The 12670-nt window shown below is 44.8% G+C and overlaps 1 protein-coding gene across 1 annotated transcript; it reads left to right on the plus strand.

Annotated features, from left to right (window-relative positions):
• The first annotated feature begins 692 nt into the window (after positions 1-692).
• LOC125302174 (Krueppel-like factor 15) lies at positions 693-10890 on the plus strand. The gene is made up of 3 exons (XM_048255221.1): positions 693-855; positions 2491-4089; positions 8593-10890. The coding sequence occupies exons 2-3, from the start codon at positions 2726-2728 to the stop codon at positions 8759-8761; spliced, it is 1533 nt and encodes a 510-aa protein (XP_048111178.1). The 5' UTR covers positions 693-855; positions 2491-2725; the 3' UTR covers positions 8762-10890.
• Positions 10891-12670: the final 1780 nt, after the last annotated feature.

A 12670-nucleotide genomic window follows, 5' to 3' on the forward strand; every position in this document is an offset into this window, starting at 1 on the left:
TTATGTTACGTTATGTTATGCTGTGCTATGTTATGTTTTTATGTTATGTTATGTTATGCTATGTTATGTTATGTTATGTTATGTTATGTTATGTTATGCTATGTTATGAAGGACTGTACTCTTATACTTCATCTGTCTACAGTTTTTGTGCTGTTCTTTTTCGTGATGTTAATCCTTGTGTTTCATTCCTGAATCGCAAGTGAGAGTGGAAGTGCTGGTTTATGGCTCAGTGGCTGAGAGATCCACTGGCTCCTTTTTTGGGGGTGGGGTAAAACCAGTAACTTTGATTAATCTCTCTGCCTCACACACAACTCACGCTTGTTTTACTGATACACAGACTGGCTTATGCCACTGAGGCTGTGTTATGGCAAAGTGTAGCCTAACCCCCAGAATCCTACCCCAACCCACATCATGTGAGTCTTTCTGTTATGAAACAGCGTCAGAAGACTGCACCAAGGGGACAGGCAGAAAAGAACGGGAAGGAAAGCCTGGAAATGGTATTTTTCCTCAGTCTAACATCCCCTCACACACATCCCCACATGTGAGGGCACTCCAGTTTACAACAGATTTCAAGACCAGCCCTCTTGCCGCTCCCGACCAATCCCGTGGTTTAGCAGGGACGAGCCTTCAGACTCTACCTCGCATTTCTACTCTTGTAACCCACTCTCACAGTCATGTGACGCTAATATAGTGCAACTACAGTACTGAGCAACGCGGCAGACAGAAGCAGCGCCACACGGCGTGTCTCAAGGGCAAATAACGCATTAGGAAAAAAACGGCACCACGCGTAAGGGACTAAAAGTGACAAGATCGGAACTAAATCATTGGAATTGTATATGGTTTCCTATTTTGAAGGTGAGCGAGATTCCCAAAGCTTCCATTTTGTTGCTGGATTCTTTGAATTGGCTTGCTTGCAGTCTTGCACGAGGTCTTGGGCGTGCGTCGCTTCTACGGTAGCCTACCATATGCTGCTGCAGCATGCGGAGCTCTGGACGAAAACATGTTTACGTTGAAGAGGCTGAGCGCCGCCGCGCTTACTCATGCGTCTAGATGTGTCTGTGTGGTAGTGGGAAATGGGAAAAGATGGGCAATTAGCTTCATTGTTGGAACAGAACTTTAGTTTTATTTATTTGTATTTCATTGATATTGCTGTTTGCATTACAGTGTATGTTTGACGGGTAATAACGCCAAAACGCCTCTCCAGTACTGCAAATGCATATATTTGCATTGCAAATAGAGCTGAACACTGTTTGGAAAATTAATTCTGCTTTTGCATTTCATGAAATGTTTTTAGCTCTGTCATATAGGAATGCGGATTTGGTTACCAACGAAAATTTAATTAATCGGTAATTAATTATCAAGCGTGATGGTAATTATTTATTAAACCCAACTAGTGTGTGTCTTATGCAGTCTATTTATCTAGCCATTAACAACTGATATCAGTCGAATAATTTGTCATTGTTTGGAACATTGTTGCTTTTTGTACGGTCAGAAATGGTGTTGGAAGTTAATTTAATGCTACTTAGACCGATCTATGTTGCACGCATCTGATTTATGCGCTATTAAAAGCGCTCAGTTGCTGCTCTCTTCTGCCCCACGCGGCGTTTCATGTTAATCATGTTGACGGTTTTTTTTCCTTCTCAAGGGTTATTGTCGGTCGCTCGGTGAGGGGTGTTGTTGTAGACGAGAATGCGAAGCGCTCTTACAGCAGATTATGGTCAAAGATGATTTTTGTTCAACCATGTATCAACATTGTATTTTTTTTATCCAAGTGGACCTGATGGTCTCTATTTAATATACCCTAATTTAATCGACAGTCCAATAAGATAACACCCATCCTTCTATATATTTTAACGGGTTTATGTGAGATCTCGAATATCTGCGGATTACACATTGGAACAGTCTCACATCCACACGGGTCTCATTCAATGTGACAGCTTGAGTTTTAAATGTCATTTGTAGTGACAGAGGAGAGAAGAGACGATTGCCATGTTCTTGAGTTAAGTTGTCCAAAGTAGAGTATGCTTGGTGTTAGTAAAGAACGCTGATATCACTGCAGCGATTCAAAGTTATTTTTAATCTTGTCTACTCTTTGAAATATAATACCTGTTGAAGCGATCATCTTATATTCTGCCCCTGGGAAGCGGTCCCAGATCTCGTCCAGCTTGCACGCAACTGCGTGGCGCTCTTGAAATGAAAATGCACAGGATTCCATATTTCGCATACGTCAGAACGGAACGCAGCTCAAAGAGAGAAAGAGAGAGAGAGAGAGAGAGAGAGAGAGAGAAAGTAAGACCAGTATTGGAATGTATGGTGGAATCATTAGAACGATAAATGGAAAAGGTTACCTCTTTTAATCTATTCCAGTTATCCAAAGAACCTCAGTTAATATAATAGAGACAACTGATTAAAACACTTGTTGATGAACTGACTTTGTGCACCATCATAACTTTATATTCCATTTGTCTTTCCAATTCTGTTTCTGTATAGGAATGCTGTGGATATACAAACTCTAAAGTATATCTGTACTCGAAGGGAAAACAACAGTCTCTCCATTCATTTGTTATTTTTCCAGTGTTTTTGTAGTGGCAACACTCTTTTTGAACTCACCCTAGTGGTGTGGCACCACTTACAGGGTGCACCAGAGGAAGGATCTACTTTTCTCATATAAAGAAAGGAAACAGGGGGATTACAAGTGTAAAGACTTTTGGGCTAAGCCCCTGGGATGGTGGATCACTTTGTGTGTAGCGCGGAGCACTTCCTGTCTTACGGTGGCCTCCATTCGCCCTCGCCGGTGCCATTTCGCCTGTCGGACATGGTAACAGACTCCGCGAACTACCAGGTGATGCCCTCACCCTTCTCCGAGGATGACCTAAGCGACTCATCCAGCCTGCGCTCCTGCTCGTCGCCGGACTCGCAGGTCCTCAGCTCCAGCTGCGGGAGCTCCTCGAGCGCCGAGAGCTCGGACAGCATCCTGGACTTCCTGCTGTCGCAGACCTCCCTAGGCGGAGGCGGCGGAGGGGCGGTGGGCGATGCTGCGCCCAGCGTGATGCCCATGTCCCTCTCCAGCCTGCTGTGGGACTCGCGGCGGGAACCGGTCAAGGAGGAGAGCTTTGACCTGCCCATCTGGTCACCGTCGGAGTCACCAGTGGAGCCCTTCCATCCCACGCTGGAGGAGATCGAGGAGTTTCTGGAGGAGAACATGGACGCGGTGAGCATGAAGTACGAGCCCAGGGAAGGGGCCACCGCTCTGGGCCTGAGCTTCGAGCTGGATCTGGGCTTCGGCCTCGGGGTGGAGGTGGACAGCGATGAAGTCCTGCCCGGATCTCTGGCGGTGGACGCTGCCAAGTCTCAGCACGACTCGGACCAAACTGTGCCCACCACCACAGACGCCATGGTGACCAACGCTACCAGCACAGAGACCAAAAGCCCGCAGGATGGCCAGCTTCAGTCAGCAGACGCTAGCACACCAACGCAGGACGTGGTAAAGAAGGAGGTCCAGGGCAGGCCTGTGTCGGAGACAGGAGGCAACGGCAGCATGCCGGTCATCCTGCAGATCCAGCCTATCCAGATCAAACAGGAGAGCCAAACCGCAGCCAGCAGCCCCCGGACCACCACCACTGCCCAGGCCGCTGCTCCTTCCCCATCCTCCGACATCAAAATCGCCCAGCTGCTGGTCAACATCCAGGGCCAGACCTTCGCTCTCGTGCCTCACCTCCTGCCGTCCTCCCCCACCTCCTCCACCGCTCCTGCCACCCCCACCACCTCCGTCACCTCCATCACCTCCATCACCGGCCCCGCTCTCAACTCCTCCTCCAAGTTCGTCCGCATCGCGCCCGTCCCCATCGCCGCCAAGCCCATGGGCATCGGCGAGGGCGGATCGGGCGTCGCCGGCATCAACGGAGGGCTCCTGGTCGGAGGTGCCCAGAAGTACCAGAAGAACCCCATGGCAGACCTCATCAAAATGCACAAGTGCTCTTTCCCCGGCTGCGGCAAGATGTACACCAAGAGCAGCCACCTGAAGGCCCACCTCCGCCGACACACGGGAGAGAAGCCTTTCGCCTGCACCTGGCCCGGCTGTGGATGGAGGTGAGAGAGGACTCCTGGCAGCAGACTCATTAATGTGTAGCAATTGATGGATCTTTAGTCATATTTGTTCAAGTCATAACCTGTCAAATCCGGGTAATCATTTGACCTAAGTGCTAAAGGGCTAAAGTAATGACTTATTTGCATCTGATCCAAGAGGCCAACACAATTAGGCCATTGATTGAGCGTGACTAATGCACTCGCACTGGCCAGGCCTGATCCCCAGTGCTTTGTGGGAACACCATTTCAACAGGTCATTAAACAGCTATGTCAGATTTACCTAGAACACAAACACTCTTTTGATCAGAGAGACTGCATATGAAATTATGTATGTTGTGTTAATAGCACTTTATACAAAAGCTCCTTTGACATATTCTTCCAGTTTGTTGTGTGTGTGTGTGTGTGTGTGTGTGTGTGTGTGTGTGTGTGTGTGTGCGTGTGTGCGTGTGTGTATGTGTGTGTCGTGGCACCATGATATCATGATTTTGGATGACTCAGCCTGCCCCGGCCACGAGTGCTTCTTGGTGTGACGTGTGGGAGGAACATTCCCTTCCAGGTCAATAGAACTGTCCAAGACAGTGTGGTTTTTAAATGAAACATTTGTTCTCCTGAAGGTCTACCGTGTGGAAGGGAGGACCATCACTGGCTCAATGGCTCCCTCTTCATCGGTTAAGCAAGCACTTAAACTAAACTGTAGCAAATGTCAGAATAGTCTGCAGGAGTGTGATTTGAATGCTGAATAACTAACATTGTGTTGGTCAGCGAAATGTATGTGTGTGTATGTGTGTGTGTGTGTGTGTGTGTGTGTGTGTGTAAGGTTAGTGTGAAGTATCTGACACCATGTTGCCAGAGAATCAGTGTTGTTTTTAATAGTGTTCTTCCAGGTGGAAGGAAGCTTTTTTTATAGCTTCTGGAAGTTGTAGGCTAACGTAAATAGAACCCTATAAAAAGAAAAGTTACAGCAATAGTTGTCATGGCAAGACTAGCAGAGCTGATCCTGCTACTGTTTTTTTACTCTAAGTGTAAATGAGTGTGCTAAATGAAGAACAGCGCATGCATTTAGAAACGTGCTTCGCACTATTTGCAGGGCGAATATCTACACTCAACCTCTTTCTTCTCCTTTTAACCTTGTGTGTCTGAGTCTTTCAGTGGGAGTGATAAAGAAGGATCATGCATATCAGTGGGAAATTACACAGGAATGGAGAGACAAAGACAGTGAGTGAGAGAGAGAGAGAAAGAGTGAGAGACATGGTTTTATAGCGAAAGTGGATAGTAAATAGAGGTAGCTGGCCAGAGTCTTGAGGGATGTGAAGTTGGCAGGTGTCATTTTTCAGTGGGTAAAAAGAGACGCACTAGCATGTGGTCTGAGGTCACATGTGTGTGTGTGAGTGTGTGTGTGTGTGTGTGTGTGTGTGTGTGTGTGTGTGTGTGTGTGTGTGTGTGTGTGTGTGTGTGCGTGTTGTGTGTGTGTGTGTGTGTGTGTGTGTGTGTGTGTGTGTGTGTGTGTGTGTGTGTGTGTGTGTGTGTGTGTGTGTGTGTATATATATGTCAGTGTGTGGGATTTCTGATGTGACACCTGTGTGCAACACTCTTCTGACATGCGAGTGTGTGTGTGTGTGTGTGTGTGTGTGTGTGTGTGTATGTGTGTATGTATGTATGTATGTGACTATGTATATATGTGAGTGTCTGTGTATGTGAGCTGTGTTTATGTGTAATTAATGTGTAGTAGTAGTTGGGTCGTCAGGTTCATCTGTCACAGAGGTTAGGAAGTTGAGTAGTCAGGGTCAAGTGGTGTGATAAAATAGAATTACTATCTTCTCACTTGCACATGAGGAATGTGTGTGTGTGTGTGTGTGTGTGTGTGTGTGTGTGTGTGTGTGTGTGTGTGTGTGTGTGTGTCTGTCTGTGTGTGTGTGTGTGTGTGTGTGTGTGTGTGTGTGTGTGTGTGTGTGTGAATGAGAGAGAGTGTCATGTTTAGCAGGCAGATGTGTGTTTCCTGAGGATCAAGGACATGCTCAGACAGCTTTCATATCTGTGTGAATGGAACAGCACTTGTGTAAAATGTGTGTGTGTGTGTGTTTTTGTAAGAGTGAGAGAAAGAAAGTGAGAGGGAGGGAGAGATAGAGAGAGAGACAGAGAATCACTTGCACCTGGATCTGTTCAAACCATGTTAGGCTTATGACCTGGGAGCCTTGCCTGTGCTTGAGCCTATGACATGAGCTGGATGAAAATGAAAACATTCCACTTTTAGATGCTCTAGTGCTACTCAACAACAAGTTACTTGCTACAACTTACTGCAATAGGCTATTTCACAAGTCTGCTTATTTCAAACTCTCGAACCCTTCAAATGAGACAGCAAAACCAGTGTTGTTGAATATGTTAGTTATGTGTGTGTGTGTGTGTGTGTGTGTATGTGTGTGTGTGTGTGTATGTGTGTGTGTGTGTGTGTGTGAGTGGTGGAGAAATATTGTTGCAGAGGTGCATCAGTGAAGATGAGTGTATAGGTCATGGATGAATCAACTAGTGGCCTAAAGAGAGGAGTTGGAGTGCAGAAGAGAGAGAACAGTATAGGGTGAAATTGACACACAGACACACAGACACACACACACACACACACACACACACACACACACACACACACACACACAGTTAGCTCGAGTGGCGACTGGACAGAGTTAAGAGCCATCACAGAGGGCAGAGCAGCGACATGGGTGAGTGAGTGAGTGTGGTTGAGAAAGAAAGAAAGTGTAATGGAGTCATTTGGAAATGAAGCATCCATTTAAAAAGAGTACCAGAAGGAAATAGGTTGAAAAGAGAGAGAGAAAGAGAGAGAGACAGAGCTCTCCAGTGAGAGACTCCCGTAGTGATGGAGTGAACAAAGAGTCTGTGTTGAATAGTTACCATGACGGTGTGACAGGAACGTCTGCGCAGCTCTTTCTCTCTCTCTCTCACACACACACACACACACATACACACGCACTACCACTAACATATGCTTCCCCACTGATCACAGGAGCGAAATCAGTTTTCGAGCTTACACACACATAATGTTAGAGCTGCAGCCCTAACCTGGAAGCCCACGGCACGGATCCCTCAGAAACAGTCCCAACAGAAGGCCCCTGATCCCCATGCTGCTGTTTCCACCAGCTGCCCCAGTGAGTGCTGGGCTGGGGGAATGGGCTGCGAGATTGAGTTAGGCAGGAGAGGCCCCACGCTCGCTCTGTTGCTGCATGTTTCTGTCCCGGAGTCATGAAACTGAAGCCAGCTCTTGCCCAGGGGCGCCGTCTATGGCCCCTTCATGCACAGAGCACACACTGTAGATGCACATGCCGGTGTGTGTATGTGTGTGTGTGTATGTGTGCAGAAGAGAGAGAGAGAGAGAGAGAGAGAGAGAGAGAGAGATTCTGTGTGGTCCTGTGTGATCTAAAATCAAAGTAGTCAGTTTGCTTGAATATTCTACCTGGTTTCATTGAATTTGGATACTCTAATTAACCTCGCAAACCTATCAGCCTTCCACATGGACCCCCCACCACCACCACTACCACCACTACACACACACACACACACACACACAGACACACACACACACACACACACACACACACATTGCTGCTATGCAAATACATACCACTAAGATCGCCAAAAGAGGGCCTCTTGGCTCTGGGCCAAAAGGAGAACTCTTCTGAGAACTTCAGCATTAACATTATCCTTTATGCTTTTGAGGAAACAGCACACAGACTAGCATGGACATATACTGAGAGAGAGAGAGAGAGAGAGAGAGAGAGAGAGAACATACATAAAACATACTTATACAGACAAATCCACCAGGGGATCAACATTCCTCTTGTGAATGGACTGAAATATGACTGAGCAGCAGAGTAGTGCACTTAAATGTAAACATTCTCACTGCTGTAGAAGAACTCATTTCCTGTGTAAAGAGGAAAAAGGAAAACAACAAATAAATATTTTTTTATGATCAACAACACATATGGTGTGTGTGGCCTCTGCCTGCTGAGCAGGAGCAGGATTTAGACTGTCAGCACAGTGTTTCTCTGTCAGAACTTTGTGTCTACTCATTCATCAGATTAGTATGGTTAGTATGCGTTTGTTTCCCACAGGGCAACTAAACAGAAAACTCTGTTTAGACTAGCTAGAACCCCATTCTCTCCAAATAGACTTCAGGAGTTAGGGGAGGGAATGGATCCATAGAGTGGAAACACACGGACAGGATCACACAGTGTGTGTGTGTGTGTGTGTGTGTGTGTGTGTGTGTGTGTGTGTGTGTGTGTGTGTGTGTGTGTGTTAATGTCATGTGGCTTACTGGGCCAGCTGAAAACATCCCATCTCACTGGACAGTGGAGAGCTCTGTGAGTGCACAGAGATGGATAGTGGAGTCTTCCTGTAGCCTGCTGTCATCATTGTATTTGACACGTTGTCCATTAGGAACTACTCTGCTTGTATGCTGAATTAATCCACCTTTCTCTTTTTTTTCTTTCTCTTCCTCAGGTTCTCTCGTTCAGATGAGCTCTCTCGGCACCGACGGTCACACTCGGGAGTAAAGCCGTATCAGTGTCCTGTGTGCGAGAAGAAGTTTGCCCGCAGTGACCACCTGTCAAAGCATATCAAAGTGCACCGATTTCCACGAAGTAGCCGGACAGTCCGCTCCACAAACTAACCCCTGATACCCTCCCAATGGACAGAGGCCAGGGAGCAGAGAGAGCACACAGTGTTTCTCCTGTGTGTGTGTGTGTGTGTGTGTGTGTGTGTGTGTGTATATGTGTGTGTATGTGTGTGTGGGTGTGTGTGTGTGTGTGTGATGATCTTGTTCCAAGTTGAAAGGATACTGGAAAAACAAGCAAACACACAAATACACTTACATACACAAGTCATGGCGATTAATGTTGCTTAATGTCCATGTTGGTCTAATTTTACTTTGGAATCTCTTTCGAATCATACAATCATAGCTAGTAAAATAATATTTTTACAAGAAAATATGGGGAAAAAGCTTTTTGTAAGATTCAAGCTTATATGTACAACAGCTTTTTAAAGAAAAAAAAGTTAGATCACTTTCTTGAAAACTGCCTTGGTATCATCAAACAGAGTTGCCGACAGCCTTCCCCATTAATTCATTTGAATGAAGTGATTCATTTGAGTTTGAGTTTTTTTATTCATATTTGTCAAATCTGGCTGAGGGCCACAGAGACTAGCTGAACACTTATCCCACTCAGCACAATGACTTCCGCCATTGGAGCAGTTCAGGACCGCTATTGTTACATAAGCTACTGATGAAACATTAACACTCAAGGTGCTCTGCCGTGGAAGGTGAACGCAGACGTTTTCCAAAACACGTTCACATGCTCCTTGGTACATAACATTTTACTGTAAGCAGGACTGAACAGCCATAATGTCATGTTCGTTTTGACGGTGCTCCTTTTGAAGTGGTATATAGCACATTGGAGGTGTTCAACGTTATCAGGCAGTTTTTCTTCAGATAACAGGGGGGAAGTGTTCATAAGCTATGGGGAGCTACGGAAGTTTCCAGTTATCAGGCACAGCAACAATCAGCTCATCACATAGGGTGGGTTAGAAACTGATGCAGGATGAATATTAGAATTATCAAACGCATCAAAAGAGCTCAATGCGCACAGATAAGGATTGTACCTATTTAAATGTGGAAACAGGCCTTTAAATCAGTAGGCTATTGGATTGATAATATTTCTGTTTTGTTTTGAAAGCGATGGTGTCGTAATGTACTTGTAAGCATCTCCTGAAACCCATCTACAGTGTGTGTTTTCATGTACTCTCTGGCCTTACTGAACCAGTATGTCCTTACTGGAGGTTGATTCTTGGTCCTGGAGGACCAAGATCAGGTTTTTTTTTTATTGTTTTTCTTTTAAAACTTGGCACTAAACCAGCAGAATTGTACTGGTCTTGTTGGGACCATTAAGGTTTCTCACCCAAGTTTGCAGGACCACGTTCTGGTTTTTCTAACGGGTCTCAGTCTTTCAACATGAGATGTTTTGAGGGTATGGACACCCAGGTCTCCATGAAGGACCATGGAGGAAGGATTCAGAGAGTGTAAAACTGAAAAAAGAATTGTAACACTGACAGAAATGACAGCCCCCTTGAAATGTGTAAATTCGCTGCATACATGGCCATAGACTTGAATGTCATATTTTTTTGGTTGTTTTTGTTATTTTGTCTCGATATTTTGTCTCGAACAAAGCTTAAATCTGATTCAGCCTGTTACTGGAATGTCCACAAGCCTTTGGAGAAGGCTCACTGTGTGGACCTCGCTGCACATCTGCGAAAGGGAAGAAAAATCCACCTGCCTAGATGAGCCTTAGGCAGATTCTTGCCCTTGCCTGATAAAAACACGCAGTCCTGTTTTGGCCTTGTCAGATTTGGTTGGCAGCCCTAAATGAGAGGCATCGCTCAAGCATATGCAGTGTATGTTGTGAAGAGACATATCAAACCAGGGGACATACACCAGATTTAATGTTCATCAGGCATTCCTTCCAGTCATGTATTGAATTTAATAAATGCTTGTTAGAATACAGGTGTTTGTTTGAAATCACATCCTATGAATGTATGTATATATGTGGGGGACTGTACCTAGCTGCAGCAGTCAGAGACAGGAAAGATCTTTCTTTGAGACTAAATGTGCATCTTCAGTCTGTGGTGAAGACTTGTAGTGTATACCCCAAATGTGTACATAACGTAACGTTTCAGTAATATGAATATATTATATATTTTTTCTTTGTTCTACACAAAATGCATTTACAAATAAAACCTTGAAAACTATCCATTTTGTATGAGTTTTTGTCTGTAGTTAATCAACATACAGTGTTCATTATATATTTTTAGTGTAAGACTGAGGGTAGGGATACTCTTTTTACACAATATTGGAAGATATGAATAATAATTGTAATTAGGGTAAGGCTATTTGCACCCCTGGTACAATTACCAGTGTATGCTATTCGTACCCTGGTGCAATTAGAAAAGAATTCTATTCGTACCCCGGTGCACACAGCAATGTGTCCTATTAGTACCCCGTCTGGTACAAATATCAATGTATGCTATTCGTACCCCGGTGCACACAGCAATGTGTTCTATTAATACCCCGTCTGTTACAAATATCAGTGTATGCTATTTGCACCCCTGTGCATTTATTCTGGCATATTGATGACACAATGTAATAATAATAATAAAAAAAACAAGCAACATGTTTTTTTGTTGTTACATAACAGGGTGTGAATAGCTCAGCTGTGTGGCCAAGGCTATTCGTACCAGGGGTGTAAACAGACACTCCGTTAGTTATATTGCTGATTTAAAAGCAACAGGTATTCATACGCTAAGCAAATAATGACACTAATTAATAAAAAGGAAAGCATAGAGTGGTAACTGTTTAGAAAGGCACAGTTTTCTGACATTAGGACCCCTAATTTAGATTCTGGGCAAAGTGCAAAGTCAGTCCATGAGCAAAGCTCTCATGCATGAACTAACAGCATCATGTGGTGTGAGACACCTTTTAGCTGACACACTGCTGTTTGTGCTTATCTTTCTCATGGTGTTACATTTGCAAATGGATTTTACACTGTTATTAAGTAAGCTTTAGTTATACTTTAGACTTTGCATTTGCCTTGCATTTAAATGTAGGGCCTATATGTTATTGTCAGATTGTTAATGAGCACAAAAAACATATATGAAGTTATGAGACGAAACTGGAAATAGAAAATGAGTAACAGAAACAAATGAAGTGCAGCCTTGTGGACGAGAAAAAGCACAGTCATCATGAGAGCTGCTGTTAAGTTGAAGCAGTTGCATCACCTGTATTGATAAATATTTTTAAAAAATATTTTCACACTTTTCACAAATGAACAGGAGAACATAGTCAGAATAGCCAGTTGCTAAAACAACCATTGCAATACCTGTGAATGTTACACTTGAACTGACACTTGAGCATCACTAAGTGTTCTGTTATAGTTTCAGAATAGTTAAAAGAAATAAAAGCAATGGCTTTCTGGTAAGGCAGTGTTTTGATGATACAGTATATACATAAAATGCACATGACATGGGGATATAAGATCTAGCTAGATCTAGATCTATCTACTGTCTGAACTGGTCTGGTCTGGTCTGGTCTTGTTGGATTGTTGTTTTTCTCAAAAGCCAAAGACAGATGCTAGAGCACAGTGTGTTCTTTTGCCTCTCGAGTGGGCCTTCTGCCAAGCCATATGTACACATATGGACAGCATCTCGTGTTGATGGCATCTTCATCTTTACACGTGCCCCGCTTCATTCAGAGCAGTGCTGAGCTTGAGCCCATGAACGTCAGAGCCTTCCGCCGCCTCTTCGTTTCCAAGGGAAGATCGCTGAGTCATCCAGCATAAGGAAAAGGAGAGATGTTGTTGTTGTGGTGAGATGTATGTGCTATGTGATAGGCCGGGGGTGGAGCTGGGGGGGCGGGGATGATTTATGGCAGCAGTATACATATTGGCAGCGGCTCTGGAGCGATTTTAGGGGGTGCTGTGGTGGGAGATGGCAGAGGCTGGGGCCTGGGGGTGGGGTAGGAGTCGGGTGGAGA

Source organism: Alosa alosa, chromosome 10 (genome assembly GCF_017589495.1).
Source record: "Alosa alosa isolate M-15738 ecotype Scorff River chromosome 10, AALO_Geno_1.1, whole genome shotgun sequence".
Taxonomy (NCBI): Eukaryota; Metazoa; Chordata; class Actinopteri; order Clupeiformes; family Clupeidae; genus Alosa; species Alosa alosa.